Source organism: Alternaria rosae, assembly GCF_020736505.1.
Source record: "Alternaria rosae strain MPI-PUGE-AT-0040 chromosome Unknown BKA58scaffold_1, whole genome shotgun sequence".
Classification (NCBI taxonomy): domain Eukaryota; kingdom Fungi; phylum Ascomycota; class Dothideomycetes; order Pleosporales; family Pleosporaceae; genus Alternaria; species Alternaria rosae.
Window position 1 is genome coordinate 5057017 of NW_025763570.1, and position 13707 is coordinate 5070723.

At 53.2% G+C, this 13707-nt stretch overlaps 5 protein-coding genes across 5 annotated transcripts; 3 read left to right on the plus strand and 2 right to left on the minus strand.

The window, feature by feature from the left end:
- Positions 1-125: 125 nt before the first annotated feature.
- On the plus strand, positions 126-1344 carry BKA58DRAFT_408214 (uncharacterized protein; the record flags this gene model as incomplete). The annotated part of the gene is made up of 3 exons (XM_046172074.1): positions 126-511; positions 577-1025; positions 1142-1344. 3 exons carry the CDS (start codon positions 126-128, stop codon positions 1342-1344), a joined length of 1038 nt encoding a protein of 345 aa, XP_046032110.1.
- Positions 1345-2552: 1208 nt separating this feature from the next.
- Positions 2553-5017, plus strand: BKA58DRAFT_32912 (uncharacterized protein). Its single transcript, XM_046168133.1, has 2 exons — positions 2553-3090; positions 3147-5017. The coding sequence occupies exons 1-2, from the start codon at positions 2941-2943 to the stop codon at positions 4914-4916; spliced, it is 1920 nt and encodes a 639-aa protein (XP_046032111.1). The 5' UTR covers positions 2553-2940; the 3' UTR covers positions 4917-5017.
- A 1392-nt stretch (positions 5018-6409) lies between these two features.
- BKA58DRAFT_434977 (uncharacterized protein) lies at positions 6410-6814 on the minus strand (the record flags this gene model as incomplete). Its single annotated transcript, XM_046173301.1, has 1 exon — positions 6410-6814. One exon carries the CDS (start codon positions 6812-6814, stop codon positions 6410-6412), a length of 405 nt encoding a protein of 134 aa, XP_046032112.1.
- Positions 6815-7278: 464 nt separating this feature from the next.
- Positions 7279-8378, plus strand: BKA58DRAFT_434978 (chromatin associated protein KTI12; the record flags this gene model as incomplete). The annotated part of the gene is made up of 5 exons (XM_046173302.1): positions 7279-7284; positions 7333-7348; positions 7408-7728; positions 7773-8041; positions 8094-8378. The coding sequence occupies 5 exons, from the start codon at positions 7279-7281 to the stop codon at positions 8376-8378; spliced, it is 897 nt and encodes a 298-aa protein (XP_046032113.1).
- A 1130-nt stretch (positions 8379-9508) lies between these two features.
- Positions 9509-12967, minus strand: BKA58DRAFT_426497 (fungal-specific transcription factor domain-containing protein). The gene is made up of 5 exons (XM_046172962.1): positions 12175-12967; positions 11806-12122; positions 11477-11757; positions 11068-11425; positions 9509-11017 (listed from the first exon to the last, which is right to left on the minus strand). The coding sequence occupies exons 1-5, from the start codon at positions 12665-12667 to the stop codon at positions 9800-9802; spliced, it is 2667 nt and encodes an 888-aa protein (XP_046032114.1). The 5' UTR covers positions 12668-12967; the 3' UTR covers positions 9509-9799.
- Between the last annotated feature and the right edge of the window lie 740 nt (positions 12968-13707).

Genomic DNA, 13707 nt, shown 5'->3' on the forward strand with positions numbered 1-13707 from the left:
CGATATCGCGCTAGTAGGAGCTTGAATCGGCTAGCGCCGATCACCCCTGGTGTTCGCATGTGATGTGCCTGGCCCCAGGTTTCCGGAAGTCGTGCAAACATCGTGGGTACTCTGCTTGTGGCGCCATGCCTCGTTTAATCACAGCTCGCAATGTGGTCATATTCGTCAATATCGTCCTTCTCACCGCGTTATTTGTCCACCTGAAGTTTGAGCTGTGGGACAAGACGGCCGCAGCGGCTGGATTGGCCAAGTCGCACCTTCCCGACGAACTCTACGATGAACAGCAGCCGGACGAGTCATCGCACAAGTCAAAGGGGAAGCCGCTAAAAGCCAACGACGGCATCAAAGCGCGTCGGACCGCCGTCGTCGTCGCCAGCCAGAGTTCCGAGAACGCAACGTGGCTCGAGGAGTACTTCCCGGACTGGGAGAAGAACATCTACCATGTCGACGATCCGAGCGCGGAGCTCACGGTGCCTAAGAACAAGGGTCGAGAGAGCATGGTCTATCTGACGTACGTACCGATTCATATCATTACTCCTGCCATACTCAGCATGCTAACGACGGATACCATCGCAGCTATATAATCGACCACTACGCATCCCTCCCCGACAACGTCCTCTTCATCCACCCCAACCGCTATCAATGGCACAACGACGACCCCGACTACGACGGTCTCCCCATGCTGCGCCACCTCCAGCTGCCTTACCTCGAGAAAGAAGGCTACGTCAACATCCGCTGCGCCTGGTCCCTCGGCTGCCCAAACGAGATCAAGCCGCTGGCTGAAGAGGGCGAACACAGAGAGGCCGTTCATGCGGGTGGACAGTATAAGAAGGCCTTTGAGAGCCTGTTTCCGGGTGAAAAAGTGCCATCTGCTGTTGGTGTGAGCTGCTGTGCGCAGTTTGCGGCGACGAAGGACAAGATTAGGGAGAGGACAAAGGAGCAGTACGAGAAATATCGCGATTGGATTATGGGGACTGAACTGGGTGATGCTATCAGTGGGAGGGTGTTCGAGTACTCATGGCACAGTAAGTCTCCACCTGCTGGCATTTCGCGCCCTACCCCACGTCCCCGCGCGTGATGAGGCTCTGCGCTTTCTTTGCTTGTTCAAATTTCGCGCATTATGTGCTAATATGATTGATAGTGATCTTCGGTAAACCTCCCGTTCACTGCCCAACCGCGAAAGACTGCTACTGCAAGACCTTCGGCTTATGCGACTTGGAATGCCCGGATGCGGGAAGTTGCAAGGGACGCTATACTTTGCCGCCCTACTCGAGCCTACCAAAGGGCTGGCCATATGTCGGATGGGAGGGTCAAGAACGCCAACGCGCTGGTCCAGAGCAGTGACGAGATGCTCGTGGGCTTATCTTCAGCTACTGCGTCTCTTTCCGTCGCTTTCGAGGACGAACATCCACTCCAACACGCTGGAAGACTCTGCCGCGTCGCTTCACTTTTCCGCTTCCGTTTCTATGGGCCGATTGATTGCCTTAGCCTGCTGCTATGAGGCACATGAGCAACCGTGACAGTCAGTCATACGCGGCTGCACACGTTACTACGTGTCGCAAAGTTAGGAGCCGATTAGTTGGGTCGCTGTAAGAGCTGGTCAGGCCACACACTTTTCAGGAGTGTAACAGTCTCGATGGAGTAATGGGACTTCCCAGTGCCGTTTGGACACCATTGAAACAGCGCGGTACATATTCATTTGGCGGTACAGAGGCGAACTGGCTGCAAGGACGGCCAGTCAACCCTTATTCGAGGAGTCGCCTAACGATGAATGTCCGCAAACAGTTTTCGATAACCTCTTATCTCAAAGAGGAAGAGCCCAACACTTTGCGAGGATGAATCACATGGAGAACCGCATGGATATCATGCCCGATGGCGTACTACTCACACCACTACTGGTCAGTCCCATTGACGGCTTCCTGAGATTTTAGGCTCTAATGCACAACGACCCGTGGGACATTTTCATCAAGTTGCAGATGGCCCCGTATACTTCCCGCTTCCCCGATACTTCGACACCTTGCTCAGACAGGGCCAAGGGCGTTGGGTATGCATGAAAGAGACTACATGCACGAGCACTGCGCCTCAACCTGTATGATTGCAGCATTGGACAGATAGGAACTAGCCTTGACCGGTTCTGGAATCAGCCTGGCGGATCAAGTGTTCTAGTCGAAACCTCAACGGCTGTACAGCAAGGCTGAGCATGTATTGAGCGTACATGGTAGGTACAGCATGATAGGGGCCAAAACTCCCCGGCGATGTCGAAGTAACCTTGCAAAGCGCGTCAATCTGTCAGCTGGGCATCTGGTACTGAGAATTAAGTTCTTAGTTCCCAGTTGTGCGGGGTTTCTCTTAGGCTGAGACTACAAGAAAGAGCAAGGTTGGTGGGGTACCTGATTTTGCTCAAGCAGAGCCGCACGCTTACCCATGCGGGACTACACCAATGCGGCTCAGCACTGGGCACAACTCCCAACTCAACTTTTGTTGCACACAACATGGTCGTATTCCAAAACCTATGCGACAGGGCAAATGACCGTTCCTGATCGGTCTGACCCGTTACACCTCGTGGCCCCAATGCGACCCCGCACAATATCGTCGTGTCTGCAGAGCCTCCCAATTCTCAGCCTTCCCGACCTAAACAGAGAAAAACAATTAGTGATTACGCGAAACGAAAGAAAGATTACGCCATTGCATGGGTTAGCCTCTACCCTAGCATGGAGATGCGCTCCAGAGAGATGCGGCTCTGCGATGTGGGAGCATTCAAAGCCCGTGCTTGCTGCGCATTCAGCACGCAGTACTCCGCAGCTAATTGACGCCACGCCTTAGCTTGAACCCTCTTGTATCGTCCAGATCTCAAGATCTTGCTTCTTCTTAGCCAATTACTCGCATGGAACATTACTCACGTGCCCTCTTCGCCATATCTATTTATCTTAATCTCGTTCTATGACGACTTCCCTCGATCAGCTACCTTTTGACTTACTCTTCTGCATCACCTTCGATTTGGATCTTGAGGATATCGTTCATCTCAGCCAAACATGTCGACACTTAAGAGCCGTACTAGACGAAAGGACAGTTGTCAGGCGTACTGTCGAGGTCAGATGACGCCAAACGGTCAATCTGCTTACACCAAAGGCTGACACTGCTTATAGATCAACTATTCCCACACCGAGGAAGCGTCTTTAGCCCGAAAAGAGAAGATTACCTACAAGCAAGCCTTTCAGGCTATTTATGACAGAAGACAAGCTTTGTCAACTGCGCACCCATTTTCGGCTCGCGTTCTGGGCCAAGGAAACAACTTTTTGTACAAACAGGGCATTATATGTGTTTTCGACGCTGGGATGGTCCACGTCACGGATCTCAATTCGCGGACAGAAGCCATCCGTCTCGATCTCCAATCTATTATTCGGCCTGTTTTGGAGTCGAAGTTCAGAGCATTTGGTACTATCAGTGTGCGCTTACTTCATTATGCTGATGAGATCCTCTCTGTGCATGCTATACCGAAGTACAATTCGGATGACAGCCATATATTCGCCATCAATACAGTAGCGAACCTTCCGGACGGACAAAGGGTGATCGAATCGGTGCAACTAGCCGAATGTTCTAAGCTTTTTGTTAGGCATAATAAACATTATCTATATTACGGCACACATACTGGAATAGGCGATGACGGTCATCACAAATGGGAGATTGAAGGCATCTCACTCCATGAAGACTTTCCGATAACCGAGCGAGAAAGACCAGTACTGCTCGATAAGTTTCACGGATCTGATATTGGCTCCACGATCGCGTTCGAAATACACAATGATTACTTCTACGCTGTTTCCAACCAGGGCACCTTTGAGGTCGAGGAGATCGATTACACATCCTTCTATCATGTGGTACGCTTCCCATTAGACAGACCGGATGATGTTCAGAAGGATGAGCGCCTCTTTCGTCGACAGCACAAGCAAGGACCAATTCATGACTCATGGACCGATCTTACACTACAGCTTGACGAGCGTACGAACGAGACGGTGATTGTAGAGTCGCGTCGAGAATGGGCGCAAGCATCTTCTCGCCAGTCACGCACTTTCTACGTTACTAAGATGGATTTTCAAGAAGAGGACGATACCGAGGAATTATCTGACGAACTACTTGGGCCTGAGGATGATCTCTTCCTCCCACTCATAGACTCCTCCAACAGTCCCCACTGGAAACCCACGCCCAACCTCTACAGCTGGAGCCAACACCCTGAGTTCTCCCCAACAGACCCCTCACCCCGATCCTTCACCCTCTCCCGAACAAAATTTCGAGCCTACAGCTACCCATGCACCTCCTTTGTCGACCTCGTAGAAGACGACCGCTGCTGTCCTAGCTCCTCTACAACACCGTGCCTCCGACTGCGAATAGGGTCCCGCCGTGAACTAGGCCTCTCCTTCAATACCACGAGCGGCAGCACCAGCGCCTGCAAAGGAAAAGCCCCCATCGACGACACCAAACCCTACTTCCTAGACACCCAAACACGCTACCGCCAGTCGCCCATCCGCATGTGGCCCCCTGCCTCATCGCGCTGTCCCTGCTCAGCCCGTCTGCACAACATACTCAACCCACCCTTACCAACCACCAACTCATCATCATCCTCCACACGAAGCGTAACCGGCATCCTCGACTCCCAACGCCTAGTCTTCATGATCAAACCAGGCCGCTCCTACGGCTCCAGCGAAGACAACACGTCAGGCAGCATTGTGGTCATAGATTTCACCGGTCCGCGCACGGCTACAGGACCGACACCCTCAGCATCAGGTCCATCGTCGCTGGTCCGATGCGATAGTAAAATGGGGGATGAGAAGGTGACGCAAGATGCGTGTGGTGGTGACGCGTTAGTCTGGCATTGGTCGGATGATTCAAAGGGGCGCTGCAGGGGAGGGACGTGTCAGTGAGTGGTTGGGGACGGGTTGCCGTGGCCTTTTACAATAGGCAACGGGTAGCAAATAAAAGACCATGAGTGAACTGAGGGAGGGAGGGAGGGAGAAACGCAGTGCGTCTGTGTTGAGCCTCATACAAGGCAAACGGTGCGCAGACCAGGCTTATATTGGTATTCACGGCTTTTCCTTATTACGTTTTTGCCTTGCTGCAAGTTCTTATATGATGCAGGTCATATGTATGTGCATGATGCACGCCCTTTTCTTTCTGCTCGGGCTCATGTTGGGTTGTTCCGGTGAAGGACCCCGCACGAGGCTGCGTTGGTAGATAAGGGAGCGAGCACGCCATTGTTGCTTACTGTTTAAAAGTCTGTCATCTTTCTTCATATTTTCTCTATAAAAAAAAATGCCATACTTTGACTACAAATGCGTTCTTGGTGCGTCTTTGGTGTAGTCTAGTGGCATAACGCAAGGAAAGTGTGTACTTTGTTCGTAAAAAGGCACACCACCTAAGAACCTCACGCGCTGTTTGTAAGTCTCCCGATAACCCACTCACCGCGATACACACATTTGTATTTTGTATTCCGACACGTATGCGAATTCTCGTACATGCTGATTACGATGTCCTTGTAAACTACCGAAGCTGTAGACATGGAAATCCATCGACGCAGGTCCCTTCGCAACATGCGCAAACTTCAAGCAATATCGCCTTCCTGTGTCAGCATAGCAGAAGCGAAGCGAGACAATCGATAACGCAAACGATGTTGGACAAAGTGTCTTGATTGGTCTATACTATATGCCGCATCTGCATGCGTAGTCCATCTAAAAAGAAATGCTGGCAATGCCCAAAGCGCTCGTCTCGCTATTAGAGTCCGAGGAATCTAGAACTCGAGGATCGCGACATGTGAAAAGGGAATAAGAAAAGAAAAGAAAAGATGAATAGTGACGGTGTGATGTTTGTTTCGCCATGGAACTCCAAGCTATGAGATAGATGATGTATGGGGGAGCTCGGTTTCCCTTCAAGATTGTACTGAGGCAACACGTTGCCAAAGGCAGCCACTGTGCTTGTACAATACAAAAAACAGCAGATTCCCCAACGTGCCCGATACCCAAGGTACAACTGGCAAGATACGAGCTCCGCAGTAGGAAAAGTGCAAAGTGGACAGAACAGCCTAGTCGGTCCGATAGTGGGGAAGTATGTACAATCGAAATGAAGTAGCCGCGGTAGGAATATCGGGCAGTATAGTCGGTAAACGCAGCATGAAAACGCGCTTCACCGCAGACTCAAGCGAAAGGTATGGCGAAGAATGTTTCCGGTGAGAATGGTGGAGTGATGACCTCGTGAAGTTTGAAGACTTTGATGGACGGACCCACTCCGTTGGAAGCATGCACATGTAAAGTAGACCGCTCACGGCCGACTTTGACCGGCAAAATGTTTTAGCGGTATGGATGTACTTGTCGCGGTGGTGTTTGCCATGGTACGACGGATCTGTAGCCAAGCCTCAAAGAAGCTATAGTTCCATTCCGTCGAGATCTCGCATGACACAAGCCATCTGTGCCCGTTTCGCAGCCTCAGCAAGCAGCGCAGCCTGGTTGAGGTAGTTTGTAGTCTCAGCAGCCGTCTGGCCGGCTCCTGACCTGTTCGGTTGGTACTCGAAGCTGGGGTGCCGTTGGGCCTGCATGCGAGGCTGTTGCTGCGACTGTTGCGACTGCTGGTTCAGAGAGCCAAAGTACTGGTGGTTCTGGGGGCTCGTGGACGGCGAGACGGGCGGTGCAGATTGCGTCGAAGAGCGTGAGGAGGCGTGGCTCGAAGCGGACGTGCTGGTGTAGCTTGCGGTTGGCGTGCTGGAGGACTGGAGGGCAGAGAAGGCGGGTCGGCTGGGCGCGCCGTAGTGTTGTTGCGAGTAGTTGGCCATGGCTGCGGGAATGGCGTGGTAGAGTTGTGGCAGAGGAGGAGGAGGAGGCGAGGAGAGAGCAGAGGAGTGGAAAGGGTGTAGACGGTGGGTGAGGCGAGGGTATGGGTAAAGTAATTATGGACCCGTGGTAGCTCGATATTACCCTGTATTGGCGATCTTCTACGCGTTACCTGGAACGATCCCCGCGAACTTGTCTAGACGTGGTGCAATAAAGGCTGAAGTCGGGAGAAGGTGAGGCAAAGCAGGATACAGGCAAAAAGAAGGAAGAGGCAGCTGCAAGATAGGCACCACAGCACAATCCATGGCTACCGTTTGGACCGCGGCTCGGGACTGCTAGCTCGTGAATTTCGTCACAGGCCAATCTGATCTGCCGACGCGCTTGCCATCGCATCGAGACGCCAGGTTTCTTTAGTTTTACGCGGATTACCTCTTGCAGACAAAGCATTGCTCGCCCTACTCGCAACATGCCCGTAAGTCCTCGTTGAACCTTCCCCAGATTCGCCTACTGACCAGGGCAGCTCGTTTTAATTTCAGGTTCCACCTTCCCCTCCATGCTTTTCCCCCCGCCATTTTCGCTAACCCACGCCCCAAAGGCTTCCCTTCCGCGGGCAAGACCACCAGAGCCCTCCAGCTAAAGGACTTCTTCGAGGCCAAGATCGCCAACTCGCCTCCTGATGCGCGCACTTCCCGCCTGAAAGTCCATCTCATCAACGATCAGTCGCTGGGCGTGTCGCGCGCCGTCTACCATACCGCCAAAGCCGAGAAGGATGCACGTGCGGAAGAATATTCCGCCGTCAAAAGAGTCTTGTCGCGCGATGACATCGTTATCGCCGACGGCTTAAACTACATCAAGGGCTTCCGGTACCAGTTGTACTGCGAGGCCAAGGCCCTACAGACCCCAAGCTGCGTTGTCAGTATACCGGTGTGCGCAGATGGCATGCACGACTGACAGTCTTAGAGCTGCACATAGGGACGCCCGCCGAACGATGTCGCGAGAACAACAAGAAGCTCTTGGCGGATAAAGATACCGACGGCGGCTATGAGGAGGACGACTTTGAGAACCTCATCTTCCGGTACGAGGAGCCCAATGGCATGACGCGGTGGGACAGTCCGCTGTTCATCGTCGTCGAGGAGGACGAGAAGCCGCCGTGCGACCAGATATGGGACACCATAGTCAGTAGCGATGGCAAGATGAAGAGTGTCAAGCCGAACCTTGCGACCGTGCTGGTGCGTACTCCCGTTCTGCTAACGTGTTAAGATGTCGTCTAACACGCAGTAGAAGCCGGCAACAGAGCAAAACTACCTCTACGAGCTCGATAAGACGACCTCCGATATCCTCGCTCAGATAATGGTGTACCAGAAAGATCACCCTGGCGAAGGAGGTGGAGAGATAGCCGTCGCCGATGTCGAGAAGCCCATCGAGCTCCCTGCCACGCCAATGACGCTGCCACAACTCCAGCGTATCCGCCGCCAATTCATCACCATGAATCGTCAACACAGCTTTTCCAAAGCACGCATAAAGGAGGTCTTTGTCGACTACCTCAACGCTGAGTTCCTGCGCTAGGTTGGCGATGTCGGAGCCATGTGGAGCATTCTGTCTTCGGATATGAGCGCATGCATCGCGACAAGGGAATGTTGAGGGACGAAAGGAAAGATTGGATGCCGGCAGCTCAGCGGATAACGAATGTTGGCACAATGCTCGAATCTTCCCACAACGAGGACGCATGCCATCTTTCCGAATTCTCCCGACCACACGATACCCCTCAACACCAGCTGTACGCCATAACCACGTTCGCAACGATGATTGGCATCCCGGTCCCTACACTTATCACAACGTGGTGTGATCCACCCCGCATTTGCAACGCCCACGCGCTACCTACTACAAAGGGCCGACCCATACCCACCACCATCACCAATATCAGGATAGGGATGAAGCCTGTCGACCTTTCAGAAGCGAGTGAAAGAAACTTTCCGAGTACCTTTTTGTGATTGGCTACAATACCCCGATTAGCTTCAACCACCCAATACCAACATGTCTATCATGGGATATGGATCGCGATGTATGACGTGTAAGCCCCGTGTGTGACCTCCGATCGGAAATGCCAAACTAAGCTGGAGTGAGGTGCCTGCGACGATCATGACGCTGTGCATCGTGATATCTTGCTTGAAATTCTTCTCTAGATGAAGGATAGTCTCAGCTGAGTATATGCAGCAGCACTTCATCACATCATGTATATACACTCAACCAATACATTCCCTAGTGCTACGCCACACCAACTTACCCCATCTCCGCTTTCCTTCCAGATCCCTACCTCTCCCCATGCCATGGCGTTAATGGGCGTTTCTTCTCAACCCACCGATTACGCGGTATGCCTGCGATTGAGAAACCCTTGCATCGCGTCCCCACTCCCAAGCAAGAGCAAAGTGGAAAGCTGACGCTGGAATGGGCTGAGGCTGACACCCCGCATATTTCTCCACGTGCGAACCATGTGGGTCGCAAAGTAAGCTAGCTGGGGTGCGGGGTGTAGGTAAGGGTGTGGTGTGACGGGGTGTGGCTGGAGAGGGGGAGAGGTATAACTTCCTTTCATCCGGTTGGTTAGGACGGCATTTGCCGATAATCGGAGGTTTGGGAGATGGTGATGAGACTCGGGGCTTCATCGCGAGGAAGAACGCAACATGGCAAGTAAATCCTGAGGTGCAGAATGGTAGACAATGTTGGATTAAATTAATCAAGACTATATACGGAAGATTTTGCGGGAAAAAAAGAAGGTAGCTCGTCTCCCCATCCTGTTCCTATACTATCCCATCCCCATTCCTGTTCTCTGTCGCTCAGGCCAGAAGCGTGGTATCTCAAAAGCAGCAAAAGCTCAACCAGACCCATATCGTCAATAGGTGAAGAACCCTCAACCCTATGCGCCAGACACCGATTCTCCGTTTGTACAACCCGTCATAATCATCATGATATCATCGAGCCTACTGCAACATTTATAATCCGCAATAAGCAGCATCCAACCCCGTCAAATTCGCCGTACTGTCGTAGTCCCCTGGAATCATGATCCCAGGGTACAACCTATCGCTGCCAGGCGTAGATCCATAGTCACAAGCACCAGTGCTGAATTCCTCGCCACTAGTCAAGCTCTCATCACTAAAGCTGAGGACGCTTTGAGGCGGTGGGGCTTCAGAACTATAGGCGCTCCAGTTCCAGACATTTGGTGACCATGTGACGTTGCTGTTTTCGGTATTGGCTGATTGCGGGGCTACGTCGACGAGGGCGTCTACTGGGGGCCCGCCATAGATTGTGTCGTAGATGTTTGTTTGGCCGTTGTCTAGTGAAGAGAGGAGACGCTCCCAGTCGGATGTTGAGACTTCGGTTTTGATGCCTTGGTTGTTTTGGAGGGCGTAGCTGGCGAGTGGGTCGTTGGCGAAGGAGAGGTAGTCGATGTTGCGTTGCTGCTGCTGCTGCTGCTGCTGCTGCTGTTGTTGTTGTTGTTGCTGGTGCTGAGGAGTTGGCTGACTTGGACGACGCTTGTTCGGCATCGAAAAGGACGCGCGATGTGACAGCGGACTCAAAGTTGGTTCTGAACGAGCAACAGGAGGCTCTGATCGGATGGACGACAAGCTTGTCAACGAAGCGTTGGCATGCACACCCACGTTGGGCGAGAGAGCAGGCAAAGTCGCGCGACGAGGCTCTTGGTCTTGTCGGGCATTCTTCATCATGCTTGGGGAGAAGCGCGCTGCAAGAGCCTTGAGCGACTTTTGGGTAGCGCGGAAGGTATCCAGAGGCGCTCCCATATGGCTCTCTGAGTTGTGTCGTGAAAGAGGTGGGGCTGGCATTTGCTCTACCTGAGGAACAGCCACGATACCACAGCCCACGCGACGGAATTCGGCATAGCCAGCAGCATTTCCACGCTCGAGCATGTCCATGACAGAACACACTAGGCGGTTGCTGTCCTTGATCAACTTGCCCTCGCGAGCCAGTGTCAAGGTCTGGAAGAGCAGGCCGAAGCCGGCTTGGACGAGCACCTCATTCCGGTTGAGACAGAACGAGAAGCTAAGCTTGCGCTCGTCGAGCAGTTCAACAATCTGCACGATGTGCTTGCAGGCATCGCCAACGGCTACCACGGCTGAAGAGCCCTTGTCGCCAAGATTAGCAACAACGGCTGGGCGGTATACCAAAGCCCTAATGTGGTGGTAGGCGAGAGACTAGGCTTGTCAGCATTCGGCAAATGGGTCTGAAATCTGGAGTCACATACCAAAACAGGTGATCTGCTGCTGGTGACGTTGGTGCTTGGCTTGTCTTGCGCAAACGTCAGCTTGAGGTGAGGCGCAAGGTTGGCCTGCCAATCTTCCAGCTCGTCGGAGAGCGACGCAATAGTGCGGAACGAAATGTCATGTGATGCCGATCCGGGGTAGAGCTCCGTCAGCACCTTGGACAGGATGCGCGACAGGCGGAACAGAGCCAGTGCGCTGGAAAGTTTGGTGTACTCGCCGGGCAGGGTCGGCAGGAACCCCTTCTCGGTGACGTATTCGTCATCGGCATCTACCGGATACTCGCAGTGCACATCTTCCTCTCGGATCAGCTTCGGTAGTCCGAGGTGTGCAGCGGAGAGACTAGGAGCGGTCAGTAAATGCAACGGCAGGGTTCGGCCGAAGGACACTTACCAGTCGACTGTGTACAGCGACCAGAACAGCTTCTTGCGCGTTTCGCTCGTCAGTGCATCGAGTGCGAAGCGCTTCTGGGATTGATGTAAGCCAAGACGTTGCGACAGGCCGACGGCCAAGCCCTTGTACTTGAGCACCCGCGAGTAATCAGCTCTCAGCAGGCAGAAGATCTGGGCAAGGACAAGGCACTGCAGCGTTGCGACGTCATTGTCCATCAAGAAGCTCTCGACGGCACTCTGCCACTGAGCCTCGAACGACTCTACATCTTGACCGTCGCGAGGCTGGAGAAGTTAGTATTCTCCTAGACAAGAATTTTGAGGTGCACATACATCGCTTGACAGCGCGGCAATGCCAAAGACCAAGTTAAGTTGTGCAATCGACTTCTTGTCGCTCATGGTGTCCGGGCTAGCCACATACTGCTCGTAAAGTGACAAGAAGGTCGGGCGATGGAGGATCGGGAACAGAGGAGCCCATTCTTGAAAGAAGATGTTGATCATTTGATCTGAGACCAGACGTGGAGGGGCTTTGAATGAAACGATGCGCTTGGGGTGAGTAGCAGTCGGTCTTGCTCCAGCGCCGAAGAAGGCGCTCGAGCTAATGTCGGTGGACAGTCTGCCCGTCTCTTGTGCTTTCTGCTTGAACGCCTCTGTGAAGTGTTAGACGCGCTGCACGTCGTTTTGACAGAACGTGAATCTTACCAACAAGTGTTCGTCCACTCGAGCTGCCCACGAAGTACGAATCTTTGTTTAGATCGTCGAGCAGGAGCGGTGCCTGCTGCACCTTGAACGTCTCTTCTTTCTCTTGCGATTCTTCTCGCACATCAGAAGTACCCGGGGAGTGTACAGATGGGCGTCTAGCGGTCGAAAATGCTGCTGGGGAGCGCGCGTGCATGCGTGATAGCATGTCAATCTTCTCGTCCTTCTCGTCAAGGAGATCCTTCAAGTCGCGAACCTCTGCCTCCAGTATGCGTACGCGTTCTTCCAGCGATTCCGTGTATCCTCTGGGGAATGCGCGCCGACTAAGCTTGTCGCTCGTCTTGCACTCGAATCCGACATTGGTGCATTGCGTGCAGCTGGGGCGGATGCCGTCGCATCGTATCTTCTTGGAGCGACATCGGTCGCAGGCTTGGGCGATGCGGCTCTGGCAGCTGGAGCCGACCTTGATCACTTTCATGGGTAGTATTCCGGGCATTTTGGCGTCGTTCGTTACGCGTCGTCGGTGGTGTCAGGTGGTATCCGTCCAAGGCCCAATGGGCGATCACTGATAGGTCGTGTCACGTTCTGTCATCCGGTGCTCCGGTTTTCGAGTATCGTTGGTGTATCGTTGGTGACGTTTGGAAATTCGGTCGCCAGGGCGTTTCACGACTTTAATGCACAATAGCAAAGCAAAACCAGTCAGGGCGGACGCGTAAGACAGACGAGCGAGAAGAGTTGACGGAAGAATCGGGGACGGCCTGGCAGATGTAAGCTGCCACCTGCCACCCTGGCTTAGTCTTTCTCTGGGGAATTTGTGGGCGGCTGCGGGGCGACAGGCGCCATCCCACAAGGGATAGCACGAGCAGCCCATCTTTCGCCGATACTTTCTCGTCCACCATTGTTCACTAAACCTTAAAGCTTGCTTCGCTGCGATCAGCATGCGGGCCTAGTCTGCTTGTCAGATTTACGACGGCCTTTCTCGGCACTCCTCAGCGGCCTCTCACAACGGTGACTAGAGCTTTCTGCGGGGTGGTGGCTTCGACGACGGTGAACACCCACGCTCAGATCATGCGAGGACGTCGGCCCGATTGCTGTGATTGAGCCACCCATCACTCCCTCAATTGCAATACTCTAACCCTGTGCAGCGACCAAAATATCGCGCCCTTCTTAACCGGATGGCCATCGTCTACAAGGGCAGCTAGCAGACAGTCATTCGCTAATAGCCGCAATATTGGCTGCGCGTGTGACTCCAACTCATCAGCGCACTCTATGTGTCACATTCTAGAAGACAAAAGGATCACTGTCCCTGTCGACACGGAACACGCAACCTGTATACTCTGTCATTACAGGCTTAAAAGGCGGTTCTATTGACTAGGGACGGATGATGAGAGGGCACTGAGTGGGCGGCGCGGCACGCCGCTTATCTCGACTAAGCCACATTGCGACCTGCAAATCAATTCTCCTAGACGGGAGCAGTAGTCTTCTCGCGTGTCTATGATGGCTATTTAGCCGGACCCTGCGTGTAAGGCTGAAAAA